General features: G+C 47.1%; 1 protein-coding gene across 1 annotated transcript in view; it reads right to left on the bottom strand.

The window, feature by feature from the left end:
- The window catches only part of celsr2 (cadherin, EGF LAG seven-pass G-type receptor 2), a 76868-nt gene that overhangs the window by 35213 nt on the left and 18852 nt on the right, over window positions 1-22803 (bottom strand). Inside the window, exons 2-5 of the mRNA XM_036531201.1 lie at window positions 17559-18218; window positions 9023-9245; window positions 2358-2473; window positions 1801-1889 (exon numbers count right to left, since the gene is read on the bottom strand). Coding sequence (XP_036387094.1) covers window positions 1801-1889; window positions 2358-2473; window positions 9023-9245; window positions 17559-18218 — 1088 coding nt within the window. The remainder of the gene's footprint in view (window positions 1-1800; window positions 1890-2357; window positions 2474-9022; window positions 9246-17558; window positions 18219-22803) is intronic.

The raw sequence follows: 22803 nt of genomic DNA, 5'->3' as shown, positions 1-22803 counted from the left end.
CAGAGGACTACATTCCTCTCAATTATATCACACAAGCCACAGCGAGTCATTTGTCACAAAGCCGTATTCTGTGAGTCTGCGACAATTCCTCACGGCCTCCTTTGAAGTCCCGTAATCCTATAATATTCTCACCTTCAATAACCTTGTGTCATCGCTGCCTGTTTGCCGCTTTTGGCCGGGTTCTGTCATGCCTGCGTTATTATGGCGATGCTGGATGGAATCTGAAGCCTCGGGAGGTTGCCTGGATACAGCATTATGATGCAAAGCAACTTCCTCAATGGACTGAAATGTCACATCCTGTTTACAAGCATGGGGGGAATGTGGTGGGGGGAGGGGGGCTGTATAAAAGAGTGTATGTGGCGGGGGGGGGGGGTACGGTCCCATGAATTCTTTACTAATTGAAATGGAAATAAAGAACTGAATAGCTCACATTATATATAAAAAAAGATCTTGCTTCTGAAGCAAGTTTTTTTTTCTTTTTTCTCTTTTCACCCCTTTTCAAATATGGAGCGAGCTGTGAAAACACCCCCTGCCCTCACCCCCATTCTTGCAGCTTTGCTCTGGCGGGTCTCCCGATCGGCTGTCCCGTCAGCGCAGGATCACGGGAGCTACGCGGCTCCGAGCGCAGACGCGCTCCCCGACGGGCTGAGACAGGCTGCTCCGCGCGAGCCTGCCCTATTTTTGTCTTCGCCCATTAGACGGCGGTGGCTGTGATGCGTACGCGCACGGCTTCTCCAAACCAAGTGCATCGTGGGTAACTCACAGTCGGGGCCATGCATAGTCATCGGCCCGGCGCTGGCGTTATCTATGCAGAGGACCTAAACGTACCTCTGTGTAACAAAGAACGCATTGTCAAACGCACCGCACGGCGCCGTGCCTTTAACGCCGGGCGTTTGGTTCTCGAATTCATCTGACATGCCATTAGCCTGGTGCGTGCGCTTGTTACATCGCGTCTCCTTGAGAGCCGTGCCCTGCTCCCCTGTTGTAAATGCATGCCTTGGTTATGCAGAGCAGCTGCGTCTAACTGGCTTGTGGCCTCTGTTTTGTCAGGGTCTGTGTTTTACACGCTTACACGCTTTTCCCACATACGGCAGCACCTTGGTGACAGAGCGCCCGAGCTACACGCCCTGACAGCGACGTTGTAAAGAGTTTTGAGGCAGGCACGGGCAGCGACCGTGGGAGACATTGGGGGGGGGCTGAGAGAAGACCAGGAGGAGCGACGGGACAAGTGAAGCAGCAGAATTATGCTGTGGATGAATAGGATGAGGAGAGGAGGAAAGGAGGCCAGCGAAGTTTAAAGTGGAGCGTAGCCGAAACACACTGACCCGGACCGCGCAGCAGAATCTAGAGCAGACCATCACATATACATAATACTGCCCTGCAGGTGTCAAAGTCACAGTTATACAAGATTCTGCTGTATTTAGAGTACTTTAAACTGTAGTATGAGCCAAGCTAATTTCTTGCAAAAAATGTTACCCAGACAGAGAGGCACAGAAACCTTTGCAAATGTAACCTTGCATTCCACCTGTCTGTGTAAACAATGAGCGTGACGTCATCCTCAGTGCCGTTAGCCATTAACAACACACAAGGCCTGATACTATCAGCACCGTGGTTGCCACTGGATGGCGTGCAGACGAGTTACATGCACATATTTATCTTTTGCTGGACATGCCTTTGCCACGTAATTAGTGTGGAGAAAGACTACATTCTGACAGCAAGGAGTCTTTGATGCCGCTTTACGCTGCACGTCTTTATTGGCCACTGAACCGCAGCCCAGATGAGCCCACGTCTCCAACTCACCTTGTTGTAGTAGTGCACCTGGACCACGTGCCACTGGCCGTCACTCACACCACCCAGGACATAGGGGGACACCAGCGTTTTCGTCTCTCCTGCGGACAGGAGGCAGCAGTCAGGCATAGCTAATGTGCCAACGTGCTAATGTACTGGAACTCATGCCACAGACCTCCATCCATCTATTTGCTGACTAAACATATGCCCCCACCCTCCCCGCAAGAAAATGGAAGACATTACAAATCTTGGTAGCGAACCCACTTACGACAGCGCAAGCAGATCTTAGAATGATGAGAAACACGAGCAGAGGGGTTGCACTTGCAGCTTTCAATTTCACATCTCAAATGTATAATTTAAAAACAAATGAAAAGCAATACTGTATCCACATTCACAGCAGAATCTTTTGGGGTGGATGAGGTGTTTTCAGAAGCAGCACCTGGATGAGACTTATCAGTTGTAGAGAAACAGGGAAGTACTGCAGCAGATACTCTGAATGTTTCATGCATGGTTGAGGAGACGCCCCCCACTCCATCCCGGTCCCCTCACCCCCAGACCCCACCCCTTACCTGCAGAGAAGGTGAGCTGGATCTGCTCGTCGACAATCTCCACGGCGATGAAGTCGTGCTTCTCATTGAAGCGCCCGTTATACAGAAGCAGTCCGTTGGGCTCCATGGTGGCAAAACTATAAGGAGAGCAAGGGATTCTGGGTCACCGAGTGTGCACTGATGAACAAGAAGCCGCGATGACGCTCAGTGCTGAAATGCACCACGGACTGGCTTTTGGTGTAGGTGGAAGCCATTTTCTGCACTGTACCACTCTATCTGTGACCTCAAAGCCCTGCAAAATGAGTGAACCTTCGAGCCACAGAACAGCTAATTAAATATTGACCTTTTCTCTCTCAGGAGGCTGCTCCTTCTCCCCTTTCCTGACTAAACTGGATCCCTTTGGGAGACCAATATGCTCCTGCTGTTCTCCCCGGAATAGAACCAGAACGTGTATTTCAGAAGCTGTTTGCATATCCAGGGCATGTACTGTCGATAGCTAATGACCACAATCAACCACACAGCAGGGTATTCTCAAGCTAAAATGGCAGAGTCTTACCTAAGATTCATACCTACATACCTCTAGCCATGACACCATACAAACTGTAGCAAACTGCGGTACCACACACAGTAGCAAAACAATTTATGGAGATTGACAGTGTGATTGCTGTAAAGCACTGATAGTGACAATGATGTTCTGTGTCATGTCTTTTGTAAAGCACTGAGTGACCGAGTGTGCATTGATGTACTGAAAGACTCATTGATTTTCCATGGCACACTATTATACTTTGTTAACCATTACAGGAGACCCTTACAGAAGACCCTTGCCATCTTCACAGTGTATATGATCTATTACCTGTTTATTGTCTTATTACTTAGACAATACATATACATATATGAGTTGTTTATTGAAAATTTTTTTTGTCTTCTACATCTACCATTGGTTCATCCATAACTGAACTCTTACCCTGGTAACTGCATCTGTTTAAGAAACAGGCCTTTATGGTTGAACTGTGTCATTCACGTCGTTATGTCATTATTTCTAACGGCTTGTCGCACACACAAATCGAGTTCCTCCATCACAATGGCTCTCCCTCATCTGTCAGCATCAATGGGACGGGAGCCGAGCCTCCATCACTATTTATAGCTCAGTCATGAGTGAAACAGTCACTACAATGCCATTTCCTATCACGCCGCGATAACGCCCATTACCAACGCATGGCGTAGCGCCGGCTCCCCTTCCCTATCTGTTAGCCGCCGCGCGGGGGACTAAGGGCCGCATAGAGGCTCAGTGATGCGGAGCAGAAAACGAGGTTAACAAAGCACGGAGTGGATCTCCGCACACATCAGCGGACGTCCAGCGGGGTTAAAAATAAGCGTATGGCTCTGCCGTGGAGAGGGAGACAAATTGCCTACAAAGAATGTCGTGTTGACTTTGCCGGCGCGGCCGCACGGGCTAGCCCTCTTTCGTTCCATTCAGGAATGACAAACGAGTGGCCACCACTGCGGCTCAGCCTGGGACCACGACTGTTAAAAAAAAAAAAGAAAAAGAAAAAAAAAGCAAGGGCACGATTCTAAAGACACCTGTGAGGTGAAGACGGGGTAGTGATTTCTGCAGGAAATTCCTCATTAAGGAATGTCTCCATAACCAGAAGGGTGCAGTTTCCAATCCTGGGTACATCGCCGTTCCTTTGAGCCAGGTGTTTGACCCCAGCAGGTTAAGTAAAGCGCCCTGCGTATAAATGGATTACAGGCAAAGTCTTGGCTCTGTAAGGCTGATCTTTCCAAGGGTATCGGCTAAGTAAATAATTAAGTTGAGAGCCTCGGGCCGAAGCCGACGATGTGAAGGGCTGACTCAGCCGGGCGAGGAGTGACAACGGTCACATTATGACACACGCAGAGGCGCTTGTGTGTCCCTTTGTTTATTCAAAGCAGAAGCAGGGGCTTCGGCAGGGGACCCAACGGCTGCCGTTTCTCGCTCCGCCCGGAAGAAGTGTGGAAAAGCAAATCCGGGACCGAGGACAAACCTCGACCGACAGAGAGCGTCTGTCTTTGGTACATTACGCACAGTTAGACACATTTTAAACACACCACTGCACCCTCCCGCGATGGCTTCCTTCCAAAGCCAGGAACCCTCTCATCCCATGCATTTAACAAGCGCAATCCTGGTATAGTTCAGTCATAATGTTATTAAGAGAGAGAGAATAAAAATAACACTAATTTAGGCTTATTGAATCTTGGTTTATAATTCCGTCTTTAAATAACTCTGAATTTTCAAGACTGTCTTTGTGTTGCACATCTAATTTTGTCAGGTCCTTCCTTGGTCTGCTTGAAATGCTTGTCAGGCAAAACCAGGCTTGAAGTTGCAAAAACTTTTTCTTTTATTGCTGTTGTTTTGCTTTTGAGACTTAAGACCTAACTTTTTTCATTTTATCTGATGTCTCAGACAGAAAACAATTACCTGATAAAAAAAACACAGTTTATTCCCGTCACTCTGCTAACACTTGGAATAGCACACTGCACCAACACAGTGCACTGATGCCCCCAGCGCAGTGATGGGGACACTGAGCTGATGGAGGTGCTTTTTTCAGAGGAACCAAGGCCCCGACTCGCTCTGATGATTAAAAATCCTGCGGCACTTATCGTAAAGAGCAGCTGTGCTCCCCAGAGGCCTGTCCAAATTCACATCCTGGCCATCTAATCATCCTACATTTTAATTGCCTGTATAAATCCTGGCCTGTCAACCTCAACTGATGTGTGGGCATTTCGGCACAAAAAAAAAAAAAAAAAACACAACCGCAGCCCCTCCCCAGATTGGGTAAGCAAAATCCCACTCCACCACCCCCTCTAACCATCACTGTAATGTGCGTTGCGATCCTTGACAGGGGAATGGAAAGCACTATATGTGTCTAGTTGAGATCGTAAACCTTGTAATTACCAATAGCTGCAGTTCCCCATAAATGCATTTGACCGCAGTGAATTATGACCCTGACGATAACAATCACGCCATCGCAATCATGGAGTCACTGATACGCATGTGAAAAAGAGGGAGAACCCCGCTGGCGGCTCTGCAGATGTTCGCGCATTCAGCCGTTCGGAGGTGCAGCAGCCTATGGGCTCTGCCGTAAATGAGACCGACCTCGCGCTGCGTGAAAAAATTCCCATGATCCAGAGCCCGGGAACACAAAAGAGGAGAAACCAGATCTCCCGGCTCTGCTCTGGTTACAGGGGCTTTTGACGACCTCACCAGTTTTGCTTTACAGAGAGGGACAACATTAGACCCTTTTTTTATGGCTCGGATTGAGCAATCCATCAAGCATCGGAAAGCGCCGGGGAGAAACAGGCCCGCGCAGCTCTCGCTCGGAACGGAAAGCAATCTGAGCCGAGCTCACGGCAAGGCTGCCACTCCAATAAAAGCAAGAGAAAGCTCACCCCCGAAGACCCATTACTGCAGCCATTTCTCCCCTGCTGAAACAATAACCAGACCGGACCCACACAAATAACACATGGAAATCATGACAATGACAAACCCGTGATCACGCTCAATGCAGGAGAAGGCTGGGGAGCTTTGGTTCTTGGCTGTCTGTCAAACCCACCTGTTTAAGCCACTGTAAATTCCTGGGTTAATCACTTTGTTAGTAGTCACTGCTGATGTGCTGTCGCTCAAGAGTAAAGCGTTAAATTAGCGTTATCCGACTGGCTTGACTAAGCGTCTGTGGTAAGGCCCTCCATGCATGAGGATCCCAGACACAAAGACCAAAGGATTCTGTCTGTGGGAAATGAGAGGGTCCATACATACCTTTCAATAAATGTGGGCCATTTTATTCTGTGATTATTCTGTGTGTTCAGATGTGCAGCATGTGTACTGCTACAGAAATATGAACAAAATATTTAAAAATTACTTACGCTTTTAAAAGAAAATGCTGTTTGTAATTGTACAAATTAGTGAGGGAATGGTACGCCACTGGGTGCATTTCCTGTGCCTGTGGGTATCTGAATGTGCAATAATGACTCACTTAAACACTCAGAACAAATTTGAACAGATCTTAGCATTTGAATATGAAAGCAAATGACTGAATGTATTGAAGCAAACTGTTAGGCCTCCTCGAAAAACATGGGTGCATTCAGACCTCGTTCCATTACAGACCCGTGTCTTCAGATTTTTTCCCATCATGCACTGCAAGGTGGCCTAGCTGATCAAAACCAAAAACTTAACACTGATCCCTGCCTCAATCCAACACTTACATGTACTTCCTGTGTCCTTTATGATTGTCTGCAAGTCCTGTCTTACCTCACCATCAGGCCTTATCCACCATATTTCTTGGAGTCACCTTCCCATTTGTCTCCAGAGCAGTCAAAAATGACCAACATATCCTCCAGGTGCTAGACACCTCTGCAATGGAGTAACATTCAAAAACCCTGAATTTGGATCCCACCATAAAATGCACCTTTTAGGGATGCATAGTGACTGAAAGGGTCTTGGTCTCTTCATGCACTGACAGACAGCACTAAACAGGCTAAACCCATACTGTCGCTGGTGCGCACCTTACGCACCACTCGTGGGTGTCATGTTTAGCGGTTACTAGCACTGTAACGGATGTTACAGCTCTATGCTGCAGAGCTTCCTACCAATAAGCAGTAGGAATCACGCACTGCGAATCACATGGTTCCCACACCTTGTCAGCCAGGTGGATCAGAGCAGCCCCGCTTAGTACTCCAGAGCTTCCCCTAGTGTGAGCGCTGCCACTCCACACTGCCTTCCGCCCAGTTCCCCCTGTGGCACGGAGGCCAGAGCTGTTCAAAGGGAACAGCTACAGGATCAAAGCAGTGCATGTATGCAGGGCCGCCTCCCTCCTTCCACCCCAGAATCAGGCCAGAGCTCCGTGACTCGAGCAGGGCTCCACCCCTCAGGGCCTTCTCTAATCACCTGGAAGCGAGGCGGCTTCAAAACTAGGCCGATCGCTTGACTCACAGAGCTCCCACTCGCCCACAAACAACTCACCCCCCATCCCCACCCCCCATCCCCACCCCGCCCACCAACCCTGGGGGTCTCTGATAAGGATCATAGGATCAAAGACGGAGACGATGGTCCCCGGTTATGCAAGGCCCTCGGAATCTGAAGCAACGGGTCCTCGGGCCTCAGGTCTGCCAGCTCCTCTCTCACTCAGCCCCGCCTGTGGGATCCCACGGCGCTCTCTGCCTACATACCCCCCGCCGCTGTCTTTTTCCCCCCCAACGCCCCCCCCCCCACACACACACATACACATACACATACACACACACACACACACACACACACACACACACATACGCACAGTGCTGGGTCTCTCCCTCCCGCGGCAACCAAAAAACATTGGCATACAGAAGACACTGGGGAACATTTAAAGCGTTTCCCTGGAAAATGTGGGAAACATTGGAACGATCAAACGTGCACGTCCCGGGCATCTGCTGGGCGTGTGTTTGGCACGTCTGAAAATAGTAGGATCAAGCATTAATAGTGAGATGGAGAACCATCTTGGGTGCTTTTTGTGGCATGTGTATCAGAGAGGAAATTAAGAGTAACCTTCCAGTTGGTCAGACGGCAGTCTAACGGATTGATTTTCTGTGATTGCACTTTAAACGCCCTCTTGAAACAAACCTAAAAAAAAAAAAATTCTCTATCTCTGAAACAGGAACCGATTTTCTCTGCCAATGCTGGGGCAAGGTATTCTTCAGGATCTTTCAGTAATTGATTGATTTAATTTAGGACAATATTAAATATAACTGCCATCAAAGTTTCAGGATTATGAACGGTTCAATGAGACCGTCTAGACAGGCAAACCCCTGCCGTTTCTCCTCCTGAACACTGGTTATTATGCATCATTTGCAGGAAGAGGCTGAAAGAAACAACTTGTTGTGCTCAGACAGTAATCCTTTGTTTTGCTGGCCTCATCTTTGCATAAACCACAGTTTCACCGTAACAGCATATAAAGCGGGGACACGGGTCGTATTGGATAATGCTGCCGTATTATTCCGCTAACATTAACCAATAACAGAGAGGGAGCCATTTTGGAGTGAAGCGGCTGGATGTGCTGTGCGAGCATGTGACTGGGAAGGTCCACTGCCAATGCCCTGTCACATAACAATGTCTTTGTAATGCCTCCCCTGGGGAGTGAACCCACAACCACAAAGTCACAAAACAGGTTTTTCCTTAAAGAAGGGGAAAGAGGACAGGGTGATTGAGTGGGACTCTGCTGGTAATATGTTCAAGTGTAGGAGAATAAACAGTGAATGTGAACACTTTATTTATCTATTTTTTACATGTACTTTTTTCATAGGCTTTGTATTGATCAGTCATGACGTTGATAAAATTACTTTGAATATTATTGTCGGATTTTGTTGTTAACGTGCATGAATAGAAATTCTTAAGGCCAAGTCCTCAAAGAACAGTCTTGGCTGCACCTTTCCACAGATCAATCAATCAGTCATGAGATAACTTTAAATTTGTTTTACTAGCCTAGTGTGCCATTATTGTTCTGTTTGCTTGTCATTCCTAATCTATTTACACAAGCACCTTAGCAAACCCTGGTCAACCTGACAACCTTGTGAGGCCCTTTGGATGAGGTCACCAGGAGTTTATGACTCGGGGAAAGTGGGAGAGTGGTGTGTGTGTGTGTGTGAGGGGGGTTGGGGGCGGGAGGGGCACTTACGTGAGTGAGAGGGTGAAGTGGAAGCGCTGGCGGAGGCCCTTGAAGGTGAGGAAGGACTGCGGGGGGAAGCCGCGGGTGGTCATCTGACAGTAGGGCTTCTCGTAGGCCCCCGGGGGGCACTCGCACTTGAAGCCCCCCACCAGCAGGTTGACGCAGGTGCCCCCGTTCTTGCACACCCCCGGGGCGCAGCGGCCGGAGCGGGACGACAGCTCGCACCTCTCCCCTGGGGGCAACAGGAAAAGGACAGGGTGAGGAGACTCATCAGAAGCACCACTGAACACCCCTTCAAGTGACACGCCCATCCCCCACACAGACGGCATTGTCACAGTTTCACTACACACTTCGGCAAAAACATTTTTACCACCTCAGAAATGTGCAAACCTGTCTATTTATCCAACTTAGCTTTTCACTATGGGCCCTGTGCTCGATAGTGACAACAATGACTACAAAAGCAGTTACTTTTGGAAAATACGTTTGAGCACTTCTTTTTTTGTTTCCTCACAGAAATTTTTTTATTCATTTCTGTGACAAACTCCGCTCTGAAAGAAATGAAAACATCACCACCCACGTAAATCCTTCACTCAGAGTTACAGACAAAGAGGGCTGCGGGTAGGAGACCCTAGTGTCTTTTCTTCCCTTCTTCTTTGACTGATGTAACTGGCATCCTGTCGTTTCAGATCATTCCATCTGTCACTCCGCGCTGCTTCCAAACACTCTATCGTGTGTGGCAGCGCGTTGCATTCATATCACGTCCCACATTAACTTATACAGTAACAGAGAGAGAGAGAGAGAGAGAGTGGTAGCGTGAGTCAGTCACTGGGCCTCACGGCTTTACACTCCCGGCCCCTGACGACCGGCTGCAGTTGCCATGGTGAGCCTGCACGCCTCCATGTGCGAGCTGGAATCTGTGTCAAGGTGATGCAACTGTGTGGAGCGCTTCAGCGCGCTCTGCTCTGGGGCTATTTCTCCCCTTTTTGCCCCCTCTCTCAACTCTTATTACTGCCCTCAAATCACTCACAGGCAAAGATCCACAGCCTCAATTATTGAAGAGAGAAACACAAACCCACCGTTAGCCTTAGCTCGGGCACTGCACAGAGCCCAGCACTAGTTTGGTATTGTTTCAGCCTGTGTTGGTCATCATATGTGCATATATGCAGTATACGTATCCCACAGCAATGGCATCAGTCCCATGGCAGTGGCTGTTGCGGACTGCGGGGAGTTTCCCCCGCTGTCCTGGCTAAATCCCCTATCAGGCTTTCTGAATCAGGCCATCCAGTGATGTCAGAGTTTAACTGGCTAAATAAATCCCACTCTCTCACCACCTCAGCTGATGTCTGGTGAGAGTCTTCTGGCCGCAGTTCAACACCCATGCGCAAGCTACACACTTGTGGTAAGGCAAGAGGGACATATTCTGCTGTGATTCGGGGTCCTGTGATATGCTCTGATGGCTATAACTCAAAAGGCATCTCCTTGAAAAAACGCATGGTAAATAATGGTAAATAGTAGCACATTATCTACATCCATACAGTCCTGAGCTTCATTCAGTTGGATACGGGCAAGACACTGGTGTTTATCTGGTAGAGTGTTCTCTACAGCAGTATGGCTCTGCAGTCTCCGTCCATCACATTTATTCAAAGCAGCGCTCTCACAAAGGAACTGTCAAAAAGAAAAAAAAAAAACACTTTGCCGAGCGCACTGCCTAAAAACCGTAGCAAGTAACCGCAGACGTAATGTGGAGTGGGTGGGAACGGGGATGAGCAGTTACGCTTCGCCACACTGAGGAGAAATCACCCAGAGCGACAGCCTCCGAGGTAAGGGGTGGTCTGTGCGCCGTTACCTGAGAGCCAGCAGCGAGACGGTGTGATGCAAAACAGCCCCCTGGGGGGGGAACGCTGTGTTTCCGACAACACAGGTGCGGGAGGGACTCTGCTGTTTCGGCTGAAGAGGGGCGGGAGGGAGGGGGGGGTGGGGGTGCACCAGCCCGCGCCAGAAAACGGGGACGCGTGAATTATTGAGGCGGGGCTTTCTTCACTCCTGCCTCCCGAAATCCTCCCTCCCTGCTTTTGTTTGCTTCCGACATTAATCACCGAGGCTGTCAAAATGAGCTGTGCGCCCCGGAGAAACTTCCTCCTTGATTGGAGAGGATGTTCTTTCACAGAACACGCACCCATCCGCAGGGAAGCACGCAGGGTCCCCCCTCACTGTCACGCTGTTTTTGGGCTCCACTGCACACGGACAGCGCCATAGGGGCTCTGTCTTCCACACAGAACAGCTCAGGGTCTGCAATAATTAAAAGGGCATGAACAGGATTCACAAGCTCACTACTTAACAGCAATTTCAATTCGTAAGGAGCCATGTTAACAGACCGGGAGCCGCTGCCAATAGCCCACACTTCTAACCTCTAGAATTAGGATCTGGTGAGCTCTGAATGTGTGAGCCTTCAATACATGGATTTAGCCTCGCGGGAGGATTATTTACCATGTGAAACGTAACTCTCCACTGAACACCAAAATCCCCCTGCTGCGCAAACACACATAATTAGACCTTACTACCTTTCAGCCTTTCTTCAAGTCTCCAACCCCCAACCCCCCACCAAACACACACAGAATCCTCCAAACAGAACTAGTCTGTCTGGGATTCTAAGAGGGCGTACACCGGCCGGTGCAATGGCCTCCATTCGTACTGCACTTTGCCGCGCTGAGGAATCTCGCAAGCCCATTACGCGTTCTGGGGTGACCGCCGCTGGGGCAGGTCAGATGAAAGGGAGCACAAGGGCCAGGGGGCGACCCGACGTGCTCAGCGGTGCAGAGACGCGGCTTTTGAAGTGCTGAAACCCCACTTTGTTTCCCGCGAGCGTCGGGTGGAACATGTGTTCGGCGCGGACGCTTGGTAACAGAAGTCACACTGGGGTGAAATAGAGCAGTAGTCCCTCTCCCCGGCTTTCAGGGAGTAGCGTGGTCTCACAGCTCCCTCCAGCACACCTCTGTGGGCTTTCTGCCGGAGCGCCTATGATGGAAAGGGCAGAGAGGGGCTGTGGCTCTGAGAATGTGCACACAGCCATTCAGTCCACTTCTGCAGCGGACAGCAAAATACAACTGCCACCCTGATTGAATTTAAACCAACATAAATATGGTTAAGACTGGCTGTTGGCGCAAGCAGCACAGGGGCAAAAGGCTTGTCTGATCCTCAAGGTTTAGTGTGTGATGCTGTTCTGATGCCAGAGCACATTCTGTTTTTGAGAAACAAAACACACGAAACTACCTTTGATTGCACCCCCAGCCCAAGCCATCTTCAACCTTCATTGGTCTCGTGCTTCACTTCCTCTCTCTGCCTGTCTCCTCCAATTAGACTGCAGTGTTCCAGGACGGTTCAACAGAGCAGTTACTATGGACCTTCATACGTTAACTGTGGAGGTCCAAACAGGAGCAGCACCAGCAGGACTCCCCACTCAAGAGATGATGTGAATTCTTAGGGAATCCAGAAACTGCAAATATGAGCTTGCCTGCTCCTCCCATGAGCCCACATTGCCCTTCAGTGTCAGCTAAAAAACCCAACCAAAAATATTCAAAACCCAACTGCTGTCCCAAGTGACACTGTTAACAGTTCCGGAACACTGACCTATACGCACTTAAGGGCAAGATGTTGTCAATCCCACAACTGATATGCTTGGCCCTCGGGTCACACCCCTCAATCGAATATCTGTGGTTGCTGGTGTGGGATAGGGAAGATTGAATGGCACATGAAAAAGAGTACTGTGTCGGATGCATGGCCCTGAGGGTAAGGAAGGTGTAACTATATATTGCCCCAAGTGGACACAACCTTTTGACCTTGCCGGCTTGTTTGTCAAAGGCACAAGTGACCCTGGTTCCATCCTCAGATTACACCCCCAGGATGCAAAGTGACACAATGTGGAACACACAGGCGGCTCTGGTTAATTCTCACCTCCACCAATCTGGTGAAGCTAAGATGTAACCAAAACATGTACGCGCTACCCGTTTGCTTTGCCTTGTCCAAGGCATCTTTCAGTACATCAGGCTTCACACAAAGGACCCCTGTACGCAGCAAATGTCCTGCAATCATGACATTTTGGCCAAACGTAAAGATGCAGTCTCAGTTTTGTCTTTAGCAGTCTGTTAAAGTCCGCTAGCAGTCTGTTAGAAGCATCAAATGACATTACACTGAGGCAGCAGAAACGGGCTGTTTGCACATGGCTTTGCGTTTATATGCTTTTATATACTTTTCGCTTTCAGATAAAGGGAAAGTGAAAGGGCACAATGGGGCCAGAATCCAGGACCGAAGGCCACAGCGACAGTGGCGAAGGGCGCTGGTGGACGCGATGGAAACGGAGCGTGTGAGAGCCATCGCTGGGTCACTGGGAACGCAGAGGGCCCCACCACGCGTCGGCTCTCCTGGCTCGATCCGGCCCAGCGAAACTCGCTCATACGCACGCCTCCGCCGACACGATTAAATATAATTGGTCTTCTTGATGATTCCTCCCACTCTCCATCTGCTGTCATCCGCAGCCCCTCCGCACTCGAGCGCCCACGCACACCCGCCGAGCAGCTCCGCACGCCGAGGAGAGGCCGCGCGCTCGGCGCTCACTCCGCGCTGTGACCGCAGCGCCGGTGCGAGGGGGCTGTGAGGGCGCTCGACCTCGACCCAGACCCAGAGCATCACGGGTAAATCGCAGAACGCTGCCGCTACATCTTTAAGAGTAACTCAATGGCACTTGATAAAATTGAGCCGTGTGCACAGACGTTTACATTCTGAGAACTTCCAAGCATCATATGTCCCCGTGGATTAGAGCATCTTCTAAACCAACTAAATAATTTAACGTGAAATAATGAACGTTTCAGATGCGTTTTTTTTTTTTTTTTTGGTTTGGTTTGTGCAATTGCCTCCAAACATTACCATATCAAAGCCACAAAAATAAAACTGCACAACACACGTGGTAGCTCTGCAGTGCTTACTGACGCGCTGTGCGGGGCCAGGCCTCGGCGTGCGAGTTCCCAGGGACCGACAGTGTAGATGCACATGGCTGTCGCAGATGGTCCAGACGATAGGCGTTGGCGATATTCACGTGAATGTTCAGTCAATCCAATTAACGTTGCGGTATTCACGCAGAACCAAAAAAAAAAAACAACAGCTTGCGGAGTTCATCCTGCCGTCCGAGGTTAAAAAACACTGTGAACCAGATACTACACTGGCATCCGCTCAATAGCGCAGCATCCTCTATTTGCTACAGCGTGACAGCGTCTCACTAAGCAGACTGAGTGAGAGAGATAATGCGGGTGCCACACTGACCATCCGTCTACCTACTTCCCAAATTCTTTCCATTTCATTTTGCTTTTTCTCCACCAGTTCTCACTAGTTTATCCTAAACACCTATTGTCACAATAATGTTCAATTGTAAAAGATAACAGTTTTACAATAAGTTAAAAACGTGTAATTACATGATAATTTAAAATATGCAGGGCTTCTGTATTAAACAGCACTTCAGGCTTTTCCAGGACAATTAGCCACACTCTGTCATAGCCATCACTTAATATTTAGACCTAATCGGGGTGTGGAATACTCTGGAATACTCTTGGAATACTCTGGAGAATATCAGTAAGCCTCTGAAAATTGATCTTTGCGAATCCTGGGCCTGCCAAGGACAGATCAAGTCAACAGCATTAGAATGCTGGTTTGAAAATGTCCCCATTCAGCCAGGTGCATTCCCTGGGTTTAGTAATACATAGAACTATATTATGTGCCCTTTAGATTCTGGAACCTTCAATATCCAGGAGCCTGCCTTGCTAGAGCGTACACACATGTACACTGTCACTACAGGGAGACAGTAGCGTAGTTGTAAGGGGCTCCTAAAAAGTCGCTGGCTGAATCCCCAGGTGGAGCACTGCTATTGTACGCTTTGGGAAGGTATTTACCCCAAATGGCCTCAGCAAATTTCCAGCCGCATAAATGAATGACAATGTCTCACCATTGTCGCCTTCTTTATTTAAGGCTGAACATACCAAGGAATACATTTCTGAACTGAATCATTTTCACTGAAATTATTCATGTCTGCTTTTCATCTTAATATATTTTTTTTTACTGTAAGGCAAATGCAGACACTGTTCGATTGTCCCGAAAAATATCTCCCTCCTAAACACAGGAATTCAACACCTAAAAAAACCCAAAATGTAAACCATCTCATTATATTCCACACAGCAGACAGAAAGCACCCTGGAACTTTGAATTAGGAAGCAGCTACACCTCTGATCGTGCACAGCTACATACAGCACATAAATATGTAGCAGAAATCTGCATAATTGCAGTCTGATATGATTGCCTGAGGATACACTGAAATAATTTTGTTCTATCATTTCGTATTCATCCTAGATGGGAACCCTTTTAATCTCAACAGCAAAGAAGACATTAAAAGAGTTTTGTGTGATTTTTTTACATCACATGCAAACTCCAGGGTAGTAGCAATGAGATCATTTCTACAATTACTCTAATATGCAATTGACTTCTTATATTAACAAGGATGCAGAAATATAAAAATAATATCTACCCTAAGAAGAAAAGTATACTTACATTAATTGAGTTTTGCCAGTTAGAGGAGCTTTGACTTGACTCTTACGTTGACTGATGTCACATTTCTAAAATCCAGAAACATTTTTCCAGGGGGCAATTCATTGGCCGGAAACAGGATTTTTCCGCCTTAGAATTCATGCATAATTGAGGAGCTTCTTCCATTATTCCTCTGATCCTCTCTCTCTGGCTTCAAAATTGTACCACAATTTTGGGCTCCGAGTTAGCCTGCGCCGTCCAAAAGCCTGCTGCTTGCCCCTAGCAGTCGACTCTAATGTGTACCATTAGCAGAATTGCATTTATATCCTGTCTAATTTGTTCATTATATCAATAATGCATTTGCTTTTCCAGTGCAGCTGACTCGTCTGCCGTTGTGCCCTTAAAAACACTCTAGTCTCGTCTTATATGTGCTACGTCCTTAAATCACTTAATACACTATGTTTGCCTGTGAGTTCAATGATGAGCGTAGTGCAGAACTGATCAAAGGAATGCAATTTTAAGTCCAACAAATCCATCTGGAAAGAAAGTTAACAATACTAAAAAAAAAAAACTATGAAGTTTGTTTGGTGTGTTCTGGGTTTATTGTACCCACCTGTCTGTCACACAAAAACCCTGGAGGCCAGTATTTATAAAAATGCTAATCTTCAAAAGCAGCGCAGAATACTATTTTAAGTGGTTTTAAAATGTGCCTAAAACTATTTAGGAAATCTTTTCAGGCAGAAGCTTGTTCTGGTGAAAAGCGCTGTGGAGTCAATACACGCAGCACGTGAGTGCTGCTTTAGGGGAGTGTATTTGTTATGATTTCTCCATGTTCGAGAAAAACAGAAAGCAGTTCTCTGGCTGATTAAAGGTTTGAAACACCTGGCTAACCATGCATTGCATCTGAATACACATACCTGATTCTGCTGAATACAGATTATCAAATTCTGAGGCTAGGGAGCATTTTTATTTGCTTACTCTTGGAAGTACAGGTAATTTAAAGTGATTGCACCTTTTAAAAAAATCAGAAAGTCAAATCACTGGATAGTCAAACACTAAAAGAAAACATTTCACCTCCTACACAACGTGTTTTGAGAAAAGGTAGGTAATTTACGATGTCATACTGACCGTGTGACATTGTTACTGTCACCGTGCCTCCAGACCTGCCTAACACATTCCAGCCAAATCTCGCCTGAAACAATTTGTTTACAGATGCGGCAATTATGTAACTGTGCGTCAATACCAAAATCATGTAGCGGAAGTGATTGGTCCATGAGGCCAAATTATGGACTACCATCTTGACAGGACAGAAATTGCCAGGCAACATGACAGAAATCAAGGCAAGCTAAATGAATTCCACGCCAATCATTGATTTTTTTGTGGCTATTGACCCATTCCATTAAAGTCAATGGATTTGTTTGTACAACTTCATCCTTAAAATCTCTTACAATTAGCCTGTATGTTATATGAACGAAAGTATTCCAGAATGCAAAGAGAATGTAACTCACTTCCCATACCTGCATTTCCCTAAACACTGCTCCTCCCACCATTTTGAAAGCATGAATTGCATATAACGATTAAAGAAAATGGTGTACCAAGCACAGTTACAACTCTATATCAACTCAATATTTAAAAAAAACAGAATATTTTAAACAAATGAAGTTTATTTTAGGCCTTGTAACCCAGAGGCTACTTCATCCCCCTGTGGAGCAATGCTGCGGGGCAAACCCCTCGACAATGTACAACCTGATTTACCTCTGTAGAAGCCCACCTGTACAAGCACATAACATAAAAACTCTAAGCCATGTAAGTTGCTCTAGGCATTCAAGGTTCTCTGTCTGCCACTATAAGCAGCCGTGATGTGAATGTAACGTAAAGTTCAGGTGAGACAAACTGACTGTGGCGTGCTGGTTCACACCCAGCTCCTAACTGACCGCGCTGAAGCCGCGAGCGGCAGACCGCAGGTCCCGGGCGCCCTTACCTGTGTAGTCCTCGAAGCATTCGCAGGTGTAGCCGCCCTCGCGGCTGCGGCACAAGCCGTGGGCGCCGCAGGGCTTGGAGTAGCACAGGTCGATCTCCGTCTCGCAGAAGTCGCCGGTGAAGCCGGCGGGGCAGCGGCAGCGGAGGCCGTTGATGGGGTGGATGGGCCGGAAGAGGATGGTGTCGGAGGCGATGAAGGGCGCCAGGCTGTCGAACTTGAGCACGGAGACGCACTTCATGTAGTTCTCGCAGGGCTCGCGCAGGCAGATGTTGTCGTCGAAGGGCAGCACGCGCTGAGAGGAGATGCGCGCCAGCAGGCTGCGGTTGAGGTAGAGCCGCTCCTGGAGCTCCTCCGAGCCGAAGAACTCCGCCCCGCCTCCTCCGCCGGCCCCGCCGCGCTGGCCGGCCGCCGCCACCGACAGGCTGACGTTGAGGATGCTGGCGCTCACGTCCGTGTCGTCCTGGATGTTGAAGATGACGATGTCCTCGCGGGAGGCCGACAGCACATTGGCCACGCCCTCCAGGAACTGGGCCAGCAGCAGGGACAGGAAGCGCTCCTGGGAGGTGTTGGCCAGGCGCAGGGTGATGCTGTTGGACAGCATCTCGTCCGTGATGATGGTGACCTGCAGGAGGCACTGCGCTGACACCGAGTGGACGCCATCTACAGGACAGAGGGGAGACACCCGCAGGGGAGGGTCACTCGTGAGGTAGCAGTGCAGGACAAAACCCCAGTGCTAAATGGGGTGCACTTTTGAAGTGAAATGCCTTTGTTTTATTTTTCTTTCAACATGCTAAAATTGAAAATCATTAAAGTCTCTACCAACGCAATTTGAGAAAATCTAAAAAAGAACATTTTTATAAATAAATCAAGGAAATTTATACTCAACGTGTACTCTTCATAGCTTTTTCTCTGTGGGATTGTACCCTCTATATTTGTCAGCAATTTTGAACCTTTGAGTGTTTGTTTTGAATTCACTTAACATATTCAAAGAAATACTGTTTTTCTTACAGTTACCAGTTATTTCAAAATGTTGTTGACATATTTGAATACAATTAATTCATGAATTGACCTATGTATGTACATAAGGACAGGAATGTGATTAATTTAAAGGTTAATTGCAAAATAAAATTGCTCACCAACTTCATCAACATAAAGAGCCTCAGAACTAAAGAGGACATGATAAAATGGCACCCAGCACAGTCCAAAGAGTGGTTTCTGAGGAATATCACTGAAACAAATATGATAAACCATCATAAAACAAAACTATCCACATATATTTGTAATAATTGTAATACACAAGGTTTTAGTGAGTTGCTTTTTCCTCTCACATGTTTATTAGCTTTGAATTAAAGCCTATGCTATCTCCTGCTAGTAAAATATAAATATTTGATAACATATGACAGAAAGTAGCAGTGGCTTAATTTGTTATTTAACATTAAGGCCAATAAGTTCCATGGGGTTGGCCTGAACTGCCTCTTAATAATGCACTAAGTGTTCAACATCAACAAATAGTATCAACAAATATTCTTTAAGGATTCGTTTACCATTTAAATATTGAATACATTAAAAAATGAGCATATTTGTAGCAGTTTTCTCTGCTGGACTGGAGATTACTGCAAGCTTTTCAGGCACTGGAGGAAGAAAGACAAACACGTAATCAAATCAAACCAAGAGTGAAAACAAGCTTGTGCCTTTCCTCCAAAATAATCAATAGGGGCCTTTGTTTCGGGGTCCTGGAACACAGCCAGACAAAGAAACCCCGCTGCTCATGTGGACCAGAACCCACACAAACAAACAGTGCGTTCAAGTTAGCGGCTCCCAGGCCCGGTCTATTGTGGGAAGCCAGGGCCGGAGAAAGAGAGGCCTCCATGTTTAACAAGGCTTTAATCCGGGCGCCTTCGGTGCGGCCACTCCAGGCCCGCCATTGCAGAGGGCCCTAATTAGAAAGTGTAAGGGCTATGAAAATTAGGGAAGTGCATGCACACACTTGCCCGTATGCCAAACCATATACACACGCATGCATGGACACGCACACGCTTAACCGCCTACCATGACACACGCATTTACACAAAAATGCAAATGGACACACACACACTTAACCACATTCCATAACACACATTTACCCACATGACATACACTCACACATGCACGCACGCATGCACACTCATGGACATGCCTATGCATACACACACACTTACCCACAGGTCGTACCACACACACACACACACACACACACACACACACAATGACATGCATGCACACACGCACACATAAACAAGCAGTCACCCACATTTACATTTACATTTACATTTACATTACACATGCCAAAGCACACACACACACACAAATGTAAACATACATGTATACATATCCCTGATACGCTCTGAGGAAACATTTGAGAGGCGTGCTGTTCACATCAAAAGTGGAACAGCTACAACATCCCTCACCGAAGTGAGAGATGAGAAGCACTCTGCTTGCAACGTTTCATCCTAGAAATCATTAGGGAATGCAAACACCGCGGGGGCTCCAGATTTAAAGGTCAGATTTGTACTTAAAATTACTTGACAGAAAATGCCATATTGTTCTTAACCATGTCTAGGATCGTTTGCTATATCTAGCCAGGTTGAGGAAATACAGCTTTGTAAAAACTGTATGACTGGGGCGTGGTTCAAGAAAACCTGCTTCTGCATCTTAGTCACAAGTATACAGGATGCACACATTGATGTCTGTCACAGAATCACTTGACTGGGGTACTTTGCCCTGTGAGTTACGGGTTGTTCTTCCATTTGCTCATCGATTTTCCGATACCGGGATTCATGCCGAGAAACACGCCGTGACCTGGCTGAATGTCACCTAGCTTCAAACGGTGACAGGAAAGCCCCCAGCTTCTGTTCAAACATCTGCTGGCCTCTCCCTGCCTGCTGCACAGTGATATCACTGAGGACGGGGGGGAGCTGGATAACTGTCCTTAAGCCTCTGTGCCAGCACTGGAAACCGTTGAGTTTCTCCGTAATTCAGTCCCATCATCCTTGCTTCTCTGCGCCTGCCTCTCCTCCCCTCTGCATGCATCATTTATGATTTAACGCGGTACACATGTACGACCAGTCATCTCATCTAAGGATTATGCCTCTGTGACTTTTTCTGACCTACCCACAGAATTTATATCCTCATAAGGTCTGACAGCCCTGTGGTTGACAGCCCTCCTGTGAATGACTGAGCCGCATGCGCCCTGGGTTTGCTATCCAGTGAATACACCTCCGCCGGGTGAAACCCTGTCTATATCCATCATTCTGACCCCATCTGTGGGCGGCTGTTCACACAGGGGTTCCTGCCCTCTAATTAAGCGGTTCGCAAACTGTGGGCCGGGACCCACTGGGGGGTGGGGGGGTCATGAGATGCATGTGGTCATTCATGTTAATCTAAGGAAACACTGCACTTCCTAATGTAGATGTATTTATAGTCACACACATACACAAATGTATCATATACTGTATATTATTTATATTACATATAAATGATAAATTATATTACATATATTCACACACTGTATATTGTATATACACTGTGTATATATCAAATTATTAACTCCTTCTCACTTTTTAAAATGGAAACTAAAAGACTTTGTTTACACCTGAAAAACTCCATATAAACCGTTGTAAGCATTAAGGTAGATGTTAAAAAAACCAAATCCTAACTTAATTTGCAGAGTGTACACTGGACTCAGACTCAAAACGTGTCTGTGGTTTCTTCACTGAATCATGAAATTTAATTCAATTAATAAACAGCTAACTCATTTCTAATCCGTTCTCTCAGAGGTAGTGAGCAATTCAGGCGTGACAGAATGATAAATAGTCTTATTTGGAGAACTGGAATCGCTAAATTCTTGCTGAACATTACAGTATCTTAATTGATAAAGTCCGTAAAAGACACTACTGTTTTCTGTTTTCAGTGTAACATTTTGCGTTTTTACTGTTTATTATATCTTTACGGGTAGTTATTTTTAATGGAGTTGACCTGGCATGCGTCCATGACCTATGACTGAGCCGCAGCTGCTAGGCTAACATGTAGCCTACATTCCTGGCAGGTAGCTATGTGATACACCTTCAACTGTCATCTGAGATCACTGACAGGCATTTTCTGAAGCTTAAATGTTTGAAAAAGAATATCTATCTGAATGTGGGGGCTAGGCTGACATTACGTTGGAGTTAGGTAATGACACAGCATGGATGAATCCTATTCTATTTTATACAGACATATGTTTTATATGATTTGGATGTTTTTGACACGGCCAGTCACTATGTCCATTCTTTTTCCGTGCACGGTTGACCGTTGCTCTAAGGTTAGCCTACTCCTCAGTCAAACCATGTAGTTACTCAAGTGTAGCTGTGCAGAAATAAGACAGTCAACACACAGCCCCTTTTGTTTTCCAGGAGACTGAAAGGTTGTTAAATCACAGCTGCGTGGTTGGAACTACTGGAAAAGGCTAAATGCTAAAACGACCGGTCAGCGGCTGGCTGACGATGCTCCGTTTTCGACTTTGATGCCGTGTGCCAGATCAGTAGCCCGACACATTCCACTCGACACAAGTCGACAGAGGCTTTGAACCTCCGCCTGCCAACACTCCGGATGCTTTTCCCTGCACGGCATCTGCACGTCTCATTTGTGCCGCGCGTTTTATCAGCATGTTTACAGATGTAACGACCACGGTTGCAGCGCGCTCGCCTCGAGTGACAGCGGAGTCAGAGCCTGCAAATTCGCTTTTCCCAAATGGCTTGTCAACAAGGCTGTTTTACGGCATCCCTGATTAACTGTCATCCGAGAGACACCGGCTTATCAATTACATCCCCCTCATATCAGAGCCTGTTCATTCATTTGCGCATTCCCGTTTAATTTAATTACGCTACAGCCTGGTATGAAGCACGGAGTTAAATGCGATTTCTCCCTGTGCTGTAATTTTGTACTGCAGTATGTCTGTCAACGCATTCATTGATAAAATACGCGCCTTACGTCTTATGCACGTATGTAATGCTGACAAAATGATCAGTGGGGGAAATCAAACTTGCTCAGTCCCTATGTGGAAATGAGCTTGAGCACATGAGCCACACACCTCCCTTTAAGGCAAACCTGTTTTTCACTTAGAAGTTGCACTCGGGTCCGGTAATGATTGCCAAATGTAGCACTTGCACATTTGTATTTGTCTTGTATTGACACCCTAGGGGAAACAACTTCAAGTAAATCTGCCCCT

Source organism: Megalops cyprinoides, chromosome 6 (assembly GCF_013368585.1).
Source record: "Megalops cyprinoides isolate fMegCyp1 chromosome 6, fMegCyp1.pri, whole genome shotgun sequence".
Lineage (NCBI taxonomy): Eukaryota > Metazoa > Chordata > Actinopteri > Elopiformes > Megalopidae > Megalops > Megalops cyprinoides.
Note: the sequence above shows the minus strand (reverse complement) of the source record. Positions and strands in the feature narration are given on the sequence as shown.